The 9,736-nt window shown below is 33.7% G+C and overlaps 1 protein-coding gene across 1 annotated transcript; it reads left to right on the forward strand.

Annotated features, from left to right (window-relative positions):
- The first annotated feature begins 236 nt into the window (after positions 1-236).
- LOC142527370 (uncharacterized) lies at positions 237-6,234 on the forward strand. Its single transcript, XM_075632148.1, has 16 exons — positions 237-602; positions 1,689-1,808; positions 2,075-2,134; positions 2,264-2,329; positions 2,427-2,528; positions 3,532-3,615; positions 3,692-3,807; positions 3,908-4,009; positions 4,092-4,208; positions 4,374-4,439; positions 4,766-4,832; positions 5,137-5,190; positions 5,270-5,362; positions 5,604-5,654; positions 5,739-5,777; positions 5,855-6,234. The coding sequence occupies exons 1-16, from the start codon at positions 585-587 to the stop codon at positions 5,957-5,959; spliced, it is 1,260 nt and encodes a 419-aa protein (XP_075488263.1). The 5' UTR covers positions 237-584; the 3' UTR covers positions 5,960-6,234.
- Positions 6,235-9,736: the final 3,502 nt, after the last annotated feature.

The raw sequence follows: 9,736 nt of genomic DNA on the forward strand, positions 1-9,736 counted from the left end.
TCAATATCTTGCAATAATATTAAAAAATATTTTCTATTTTTTTTTGGGGGTCAATTTTCTCCCTTTAAAAACAAAATCAAAATATAATAAATTTCTCAGGATTGTCAATCAATGACACAAGATTACCCAATAAATTAATATAATTAATTCCACAACCACTAGGGGTCCCACAGGAACACGTGGCGTAAATCCAGTAGCCAGGTATACCTCCCACGTCTTCACAAACCGCACGACCGGACATTCCACCGTATAATTGGCAACGTACAAACAAATGTTCTCTTCGTGATCCTCCATGTACAAGGATGAATCCCAGTACAGTATAAAACTATATATACACGGGCCTATCTCTATCTTCGGGTTATCGGGTCCCTCGTTTTCCATGAAGTAAACTCGGAAAGGCGCCTTTACTGGCTTGTTCCTTTTTGTGGGCTTTCTTATATTCGTTGCTTTTTGAGAAGGACTGTTCGAATCTCCTGTGATTAATTCGAAAGTTTTGAAGCAAAAGGGGAAAAAGGGCAGTTTCTTTTTGTTCTTTCGGTCTTGTCTTCGGATTTTTGGGATGTTTTTGGAGATTTTTATGTAGCATGGAGATGTTCAATTCTGTAATTATCTCTCTCTCTCTCTCTTCGCTTTCATGTGTTATGAACTGCTTGTGTGCTCAATTTTCCTGCATGCTTTTTTTTTTCTTTGACTCGTTTTGTTCGTTTATTGTCTGAACGTATTTGGTTGAGCTGGTCGTGTCTTGATCACAAGGGGAGACGCATAAATACATTGAGGGATGAGGAGAAAATATTTTACATCTTCTAGAGCTTGGATTTTTGGAAAAAATATATATTTTTTGTTCTAATTTTTATGTTTAAATTGTTTAGAAGGGTGCCCTTTATTTTGGGGGATAGATTGACAAATGGAAAATAGCTAAAGAGAAAGCAAAAAATATAAAATAAAAACGAACTTTGGTGTTTTTACTTTATATATATTATATATATATATATATAAGTCAATTCCCAAATTGAATCGTCTTTGCCTCAGTAGCCAGTCATATGAAAACGAGGCAATTATAATAAAAAAATTGGGTGGTTTGTTATAGGTTTCAAGTCTTTGTTTTACCCATTTGACTCTCGTGAACTTAATAAAGGTTTGGAGAATAAGATTGTGTATGAATACCATATATTGGTAATCATAATAGATAAGTTTGTAGTTTTAAAATGTCCTTAATTTTCTGGATAAAAAATATTTACTGCATGTGGTGTGTTCATATATATTGATTAATCAACTCGAGTTTAGTTTAATTAGCACTTTTGTATGGCATTCTTCTGTTAGGCGCCTTCCTGAATTTATTGGATATATGGTAAGTCTATTGGCTGGTGTCGATAATCATGGCTGTGGCAGCAGCTCTCAGTTTTGTTATTTGTTTCGTTGAGATTTGAGGTTCCTGATACAGATTTTAAAGTACTAATCTTGGCATATGTTTTAATATGGTATTGATGTCTCAAAAGTTCTTGGTGGACTTCCTCTGTTCAAAATTATTTTAGGCATCATGCGCCTATTTTACCTGTGATTCTTTTGTTTGTCAACTTGATTTGGTTTTATCAATGATTTGTGCAAGTTTTCAATCTAATTTAACAGTGTCGCAGAAATTATTCTTTCTTTTAGTTTTCTCTGATCAGCAAATTGTTTTATGGTTTCAGGTTTCCCTATTATCAGATCCCAAAAGCAGATCATGTCTCTGCAGTTTCGTCGTGTGTGCTTCTTTGATTTGTGGTGTTTTCTTTATTGGAAGTGCATGGCTGGGGACTGAAACTTTGGAGGTACTTATTCAACAATCAAATTGTGGCACATTAATTTAATTTCTTGGTGTGAGTAAATATTTTTCTAAGTATGAACAAAAAATTATTCGGTTCATGTAGTTTATGTTGGTTTACGAGTGCCTGTCCAGATTATAGGAAAAGATCGTTGTCATTACTTTTTTTTAAATCTTGCAATATCTGTTTGTTGGTAATTACGAGTTTCACGGCGACATTTTGCAAGTTCAAAACAAAAATGGTTCTTTTAATATTATATTCCATTAATGCAGTTATCACCTGGATTTGGGTTGAACAGGACACAGAAGTATATAGACTCTAATAACTGCAAGGTAGATTTGTTTTCCCTCTATGAGAATGCTTTTACCAGTTTAAACTTTATCACATATCACTATAACGTATAGATTATATCGTTATAAATATTCACTAATAATGCATGATTCTCGAATCTGAATTTGTAGGAATCACCAAAACCGAATTCAATAGAAAAAGTAGCAACAGAGGATATACGTCCTGCAAAATGCAAAGTTTGTCATTTATACTATTATCTTCTTGCTTTGCTGAATTCATCTTTTCTAGCATCCTCTTCTTCTAACAAACAGTCTTTTTTCTTTTTAATTCCAGAGAGAATGCAGGCCTGAAGGTACTGAAGCTTTGCCAAAAGGAATCATTTCAGCAACATCAAACTTGGAAGTGAGCTCCCTAACAGGTCCCATATCGGTAAAAGTATGTAATCCATGATAACAGATTTCAATAGTATGATAACCCATGATAATTATTTGTGGCATCTCTGATAATCTTTGTGCTTATTTTGGATAGTTAGTGCATGATTTCTCAAGGCTTTCACCACTTAGCTTTATTAGAGTTTTAGATAAACTAATGGTAAGGAAGGCGAGAGTAATCATTTTTTAAGGCTCGCCTAGTATAACATAGTTAGAATAGTTGGTTGACATGTATAAATATATTTTATCATTTTTGGAATTTTGTATATTTGAACTGGGAATACTCAGAACTGTAGGAAGGAATAATCGACTTTTCTTAGACATGACTATTTATTCTTGGTTATTTTGGGATTCTTGAGTATTCATACCAACTATTAGGTTCATGCCCCCTTTCCTACAATTTAATTTTATTTGTAATATTTTCTAAAAAAATACAAGTTTTTCCACCCAAAATTTATTAACTCGTTTTCCTCCTTTCACTCCTGGGGCTTGCCCCTGCAAGAAATATAATGGACCATTTATGTGCTTGATGGCAATGGATCATTTGTCTGGTTCTCATAACTCCATAAGGTCATGATGCTCCAGTTTTCAAGCATTTAATGACTATTTTATTATGAATTAACACCTATTCCCTACCCCTTCCTAGTTTCTACTAAAATGCTGGCTTGCATGAATGTTTTAGTTATTGCATTGTAATACAGATCGGCCATTTAAATTAATAAGAACATTGATGTATGTCGATTCTACATATAGGATAAACTTTCTTACGTTGCAAAATTGGAAGAGGGTTCAGAAAGAAATGGAGACTGTTATGAAAGTTGATCGATAACGATGACGATTTTGTTTTGTTTCACAAATTTTTGGCTCCCATGTGACAAATTTCCATTTTTCTCTCTTAGTAATAACTACTGAGCTACATTATTGATTACCCTTGTAGTAGTTTTCTCTTTTTTGCTTTTTTGAGTTCTTGTACACTTTATTTATGATATGCGTTATTTTGTAATCAGGGTGAGACAACGCATTCAAGAAATTTGTTGGCTGTTGCAGTTGGGATAAAGCAAAAAACATTGGTAAACAAAATTGTTCACAAGGTATTGTTTTCCTTTCCTTCAAATTTCTGAATATGAACAGTGAAAATCATCTGATATTCACGAATTTTTTTTGTAGTTTTTGGCAAATGATTTTGTCGTGATGCTTTTCCACTATGATGGAATTGTTGAAAGTTGGAATGAGGGATGGGGCGACAAAGTCATTCACGTCTCTGCTATAAATCAAACAAAATGGTATGTATCTTAAAGATGTTTCACAAGAAACTAAGTGACATTATTTTTTCCAACGTCAATGATCATATTTATGTGTAAAAAATCTTTACTAATGGGATAGGTGGTTTGCCAAACGGTTTCTACATCCTGATATTGTTGCTGAATATGAATATATCTTTTTGTGGGATGAAGACCTAGGAGTCGAATATTTTCATCCGGAAAGGTACACACGTTTGACTTTATTATTGCTTAGTAGTGAAATTGTTTTAATAATGTTTTCTCGAAATATTTCACTTCTTTTACAGATATGTATCAATTATCAAGGAAGAGGGACTTGAAATTTCACAACCCGCTCTTGATTCTCGTAAATCCGAGGTGCATCATCAAATTACAGTTCGCAGAAGTAGAACAAGGGTGCACAGGTTAGAAAAAGTCATGTATTTGGTGTTTCATATGTCATTTATCTTTGACGATGTGAAAATTTTCTTGATTCGTTGTATCCAAGATTTTATGGGAAAAATAGGCATTTTACTTACAATTGTGATTTTTATGTTCTATCTAATATCTTCCATCCATTCTTTGAATAGGAGATACTATAAGTTTACAGGCGGTGGAAGGTGTTATGAAAACAGTACAACTCCTCCCTGTGTTGGGTAAGAATCTATGGTTTATAATGTTTTTGTATAAATTAATAACAAGATCGGAGTAACTGTTGTCGTACAAGTGTAATAGCAAACCCACCACCCCTGATTGAGTTACAAAATAGTCATATTAAACTACAAAACACAAACTGTTCATTATATTGGGATGCTTGAGATAGTCTGCTTTATATATTTATCTGATTCTCATGAGATAGTCTGCTTTATATATTATCTGATTCTCATGATTAGTAGTAGGATCATACATTTAAGTTTTACTAAATTTGTCGTGGATGAGTTATTCGTGCTATTCCAACTCCATATATCGAAATGTGGCGCAGTTGGGTTGAGATGATGGCTCCCGTGTTTTCAAGAGCAGCTTGGCGCTGTGTGTGGTATATGATCCAGGTGAACTCAATCTTCAAGTTCTTGCAATTGTTGTTTAGGTTGTATAGTTTGTGTTACTTGTGTTAGTTTGTGTTACTTGTATAGTAAGCGGCAGCTTTGACTGCATTATTAAATTATAAATGAAAGCGAAGTTAAAATTGAGTTACTGATCTTGTTTGGGCGCTTCTAATTCAATACATTCTTGTTTAACCATTCATCCACTTATACATTCGTATCTCATGCATGTATGGGAGAGAGATTCGTATCTCGTGCATATCACATAACAATTCCCCTTCTGAAAATTAATAGTAATGTCCCTTTACAGAATGACTTGATCCACGCTTGGGGCCTCGATGTGCAGCTTGGTTATTGTGCACAAGTAAGTTTTCTCCTGAAGTTTAGTTCTTGTTCCATTAATGGCAATCATCGTTAAACAAAAATTATCATTTTAATTACAGGGTGCTCGTACGGTTAAAGTTGGTGTGGTCGACGAAGAGTATATAATTCATTTTGGTCTTCCTACGCTTGGTGGTCTTTCTAATGAAAACAAGGTATCCCATCCCGTCTCTTATTACATGAACTGAAACGTGTTTGATGGAACACATGCGTAAAAGTGAGAATGATCGAGGATGGGTTTAGGAATTAAAAGTATTTTGATTATGAAACCTATAGACTAACAAAAATTTTGAAATTTCTTTCATTTAAACCGCCAGTCCCCTTTGATTATGTGCCTTTCAATGAGATATTGTGTTTCTCGACAAGCATGTTTTGATCGTTGTTTTTCAAACGCAGACGAGCGCAGAATCGTCGCATTCAAAAAACGTGTCAGATTCGGAACCACTGGTATGCTTTCTTGATTCAAATTGTGTTATTACAGTCTGCCACACGAAACCCGGAATTAAATATATCCATTCGCTACAATTTCAGGCAACTTCGGTTAAATACAAGATCGACAACAGATCAGCTGTACGTTGTAGTCTTAAGTTCTGTATAGGCCTAGCTAGATTTCTACAATATATACTGATTTACTCGTACTCATGCAGGTTCGTCTACGATCCTACAATGAAATGAAGATATTTAAGGACAGATGGGATAATGCAGTCAAAGAGGACGACTGTTGGGTCGACCCGTTTAAACAACCGCAATAACCGGAGTTTAAACAACAAATACACAATTTTTCAGAAGATGGAAGATGCATGTACAGAAAGAAACATAGATATTTCAGGAGTATAGCGATACACTATTTTCTCACAGCATTGTGAAATACAGCACGGTTCTGAAAACTGCAGCAAAATTGGGAAGTTGGAATTCTTTTTTGCTCTCGTTATTTGGACCGAACTTGGGTTCTAAACTTTTCTAAGATTTATGTTTTGATGATATGTATATGCTCTTTGTAGAGGCCAATTTGCTTCTTTTGGCTTTTGGGCAAATTAAGTGAGGTGTATTCAATTCAGATTTTTGATGATTTTTAATGACTTTTTTAAATTATAGACTTTTATGGATTTGATAGATTTTTATTGACTTATATAGAATCTCACAGATTTATAAATAGATTTACTTGGATTCATGTAAATTTTTTTGCAAGATTTTTATAGATTTTTGTGAATTTTTTTTATAAAATTTTATAAATTTTATAGTTAATTATAATATATTATGAATTAATAATTAGTTGACATATATAACATATTCAGTTTGAAATATTTTTTTGATATTTATATTAATAAGTAAATTTACTTATTTAATAGTTAAATCATTTAATCATTACATATGTATATATGTGGGTTTGTATGTATGTATGTTTGTATATTTTTAAAATACATCAGTTGATTAATCTGTAACATTGTTTTTGAATTGATAATATACATGTGAAAAAATATTATTCATCGTTATATGAAAATAATTTTGTATAAAAATATCATAGCTTACACATTAATTGAAACTGCTAAAAAGAATTTAAAAAATCATGGTTGTTGCGAGGCTATTCAATTATTAAGAATTAAGCGGTATTTTTTGGATATTTTTTATTATTATTGAATATTACATTAATTTGTATAAATCATAAATTAAAAATCACAAAATCAAATCTAGAATTCAAAATTTCATATGATATTAAAATAAAAAATTATTAAAATAAAATATGCAAAAGTCTTGATTGAATACCTCTAAACTTTTAAAATCTACAAAAATAATTAAAAGTCAATAAATCTCTTGCATTGAATACACCTCCTAAATTTAAATTAAAAAAATTAGAGTTTCCGAGTTTCCAAAAAGCTTCGACCACACCTCGCGAGTCCGATTCGAACACTACCTTCTGGAAACCCAAGCTTCTCACCCAACACAGCTTCCAGCAAGCTTAGCCTCCCCTTCGTCAACTGGCAATCTCCCCTGAATTACTGAAGAACAGCACCCAATAAAAGCACCAGCATTATCTCGTAAAACTGTTACCCAGATCGTAAACCCTGCCCCATTTGGAAAAGCTGCATCTATATTGCATTTAACAAATGATAAGGGGTTGGGCGCCACAACTCACAATTGAGATTATTCTGGGGGATTGTTCCTTCGTGACGATCTTGTTCCTCCTGAATTCATGTGTTGCACCTCAACCTGCTAGTTCTCTCCCCAGTTCTTGCTTAATCACTTTGATCCTACCCCTAAGAGCCTTCCTACCCGAAAAATAGCTCCCTTTCTGAGCAACAACACCCCCGTGCTCTCCTCTAATGATCCTCCTCCTTTCTCCTCTTCTTCATGGGCTGCCTTCCTTTGGATAAAAATGGGTCTGGGGTCCATGATCTAGGTATGGATTCAAGTTGGGTCTGACCATCTGATGGGCTCACTTATGGGTTATCATCGGTCTCTCTTTCCTAAGTCGAACTGAAATTGTAGATTCAAAGTTCGATTAATTGCGTTGACCTTGACTTACAAAATGTGATTTGTATTTTTCCTCTATTCTGAAACAACATAAAAGAAAAATGACACAAGTTGGGATAATACACATTTTCGTCCTTATTGTTTATGGCTTTTTCCATTTCAGTACATCTTCATTATTGACTGCTTAAGTAATCCTTCATGTATTTAAAATCTTCCCGAATTGGTCCCCGTCGTTAACTAGACGTTAATATTAACGTTGACCCACATCATGTGCATGTCACGTGATCTTTTATTTAAGACGGCATTCGATTTCTCCCCAAATCAGGTTACTTGCCAGCCCCCACGACAACCCTAAATCCCCAAATCAAAGAATCCTAATTCGAAACCCACGGGAAACTGGAAGAAAAGTCAGCAATTCCAGATTCAATCTACTACAACATCTGCAATGGTGAAGGCTTTTCATTATTTTCCATGGTTTTGCTGTAGTTTCGCGATTAGTATGTTCGTAGCATTCTTATTTTGTGATCTTATATGTCATTTTGAAGTGGATATGAGTTGATCCTAAATCGTTAATGGAATATATATGTATGTACTGAATCGTTAATGGAATATATATGTATGTACTGTATCTCAATATTTTGGAGTATAAATTTCGAAGGTGGGTTAGCACTATCTTTCTAATTTGTTAGGCACAACATGGTATCATAATTATAATACTTAGATTAATTTTATTTGGTGTAGTTTTATGTAATTCTCCTACATATGTATATTTACTTTTTGATTTTTTTGCGAAATTTTTCAACAGATTAGTAGCATGATCACTAATTTAGTGTGTATTTTGTTGACTTCCCTTCGTTTTTGTATGTATGATTATTTTTTCTAAATTTGAAAATTCTTATTTATTGTAGGGAAAAACTTATGTTTTATTTGTTGGACGAAAACCCGGTGTTTACGACAATTGGGAGGAGGCTCAAGTGCAAGTGAGTAAATACAGTGGAGCTTCTCACAAATCCTATTGCACTAGAGAAGAGGCATTGAAATCATTCGATGATTATATGAAGAAACAATCTGTTGGAGCTGCAACTTATAACTGTAACGAGGCAAAATGTTCAAGTTCAACATTTGATGGAAGTTCGAGTAGAAAACCAAAAGAGTATGAAAGAATAGCCCACTTAGTAGCGGGTCAAATGGAATTGGAACGTCAAAGTCGCCAAAATGCACTGAAAATGGAAGAGTTATCTACAGAGCTCAAAGAAATAATAGAGTCTCTACACCTTGGTGAAGATAAATAGAGTAGTTATTGCTTATGTTGCACTTGTGTTAAAACTAAATGTGTTTTGTGGATTATGGGATTTGAATTTAGAATGCAACAATCTGTCTTTAACATTGACTTGAGTAAGATGTTTAATATTCATCTTGTGTTTGCAACTGTGTCCAATTGTTCATTTTCATCTTGTGACCAAATGCACAATTGTGTCCAATGTTTACTATATATTGGAAGCATAATTTACTGGAACCTTCAAGCAGAGAATAACCATTTTTTGGAAGCTTGGCACAATTTACAGGTGGCCATGCATACCATTACAAGGAAAAAAGATGTCCACAACCACAAATTCCAGGAAAATAAAAGACAAACAACACAATGATTCCTCAAACCTACTAATTTCATAACCACAACATTCACTTCCACAACCATTAAAATCCAACAAGAAATAATAACATGTCCACAACCATTAAAATCCAACAAAACAATAACATGTTCTTTTTTGTTTTCTGTGATCATGTCCACAACCACTACTTCGTCAACCACAAGTTCCACTTGATTCTATCGGTGTTTTTTTCCTTTGCTCATCCACTGAAGCTTTCAAATTAGACACAGTTACGAAGTTCCTTCCGCCTTTCACAATGACATGCGTTTGTTTGTTGAGTACTTTATGTACCTAAGAAGAAGATACAAAACATTGACACATATCCATCTCACAAAAATAAATGTAACAGGTTTAGTTGCACTTATATTAACAGATGAGATGTTGTTGGAGCTGCCACTAATTGTTACT

This window comes from Primulina tabacum, chromosome 15, assembly GCF_025594145.1.
Source record: "Primulina tabacum isolate GXHZ01 chromosome 15, ASM2559414v2, whole genome shotgun sequence".
Lineage (NCBI taxonomy): Eukaryota > Viridiplantae > Streptophyta > Magnoliopsida > Lamiales > Gesneriaceae > Primulina > Primulina tabacum.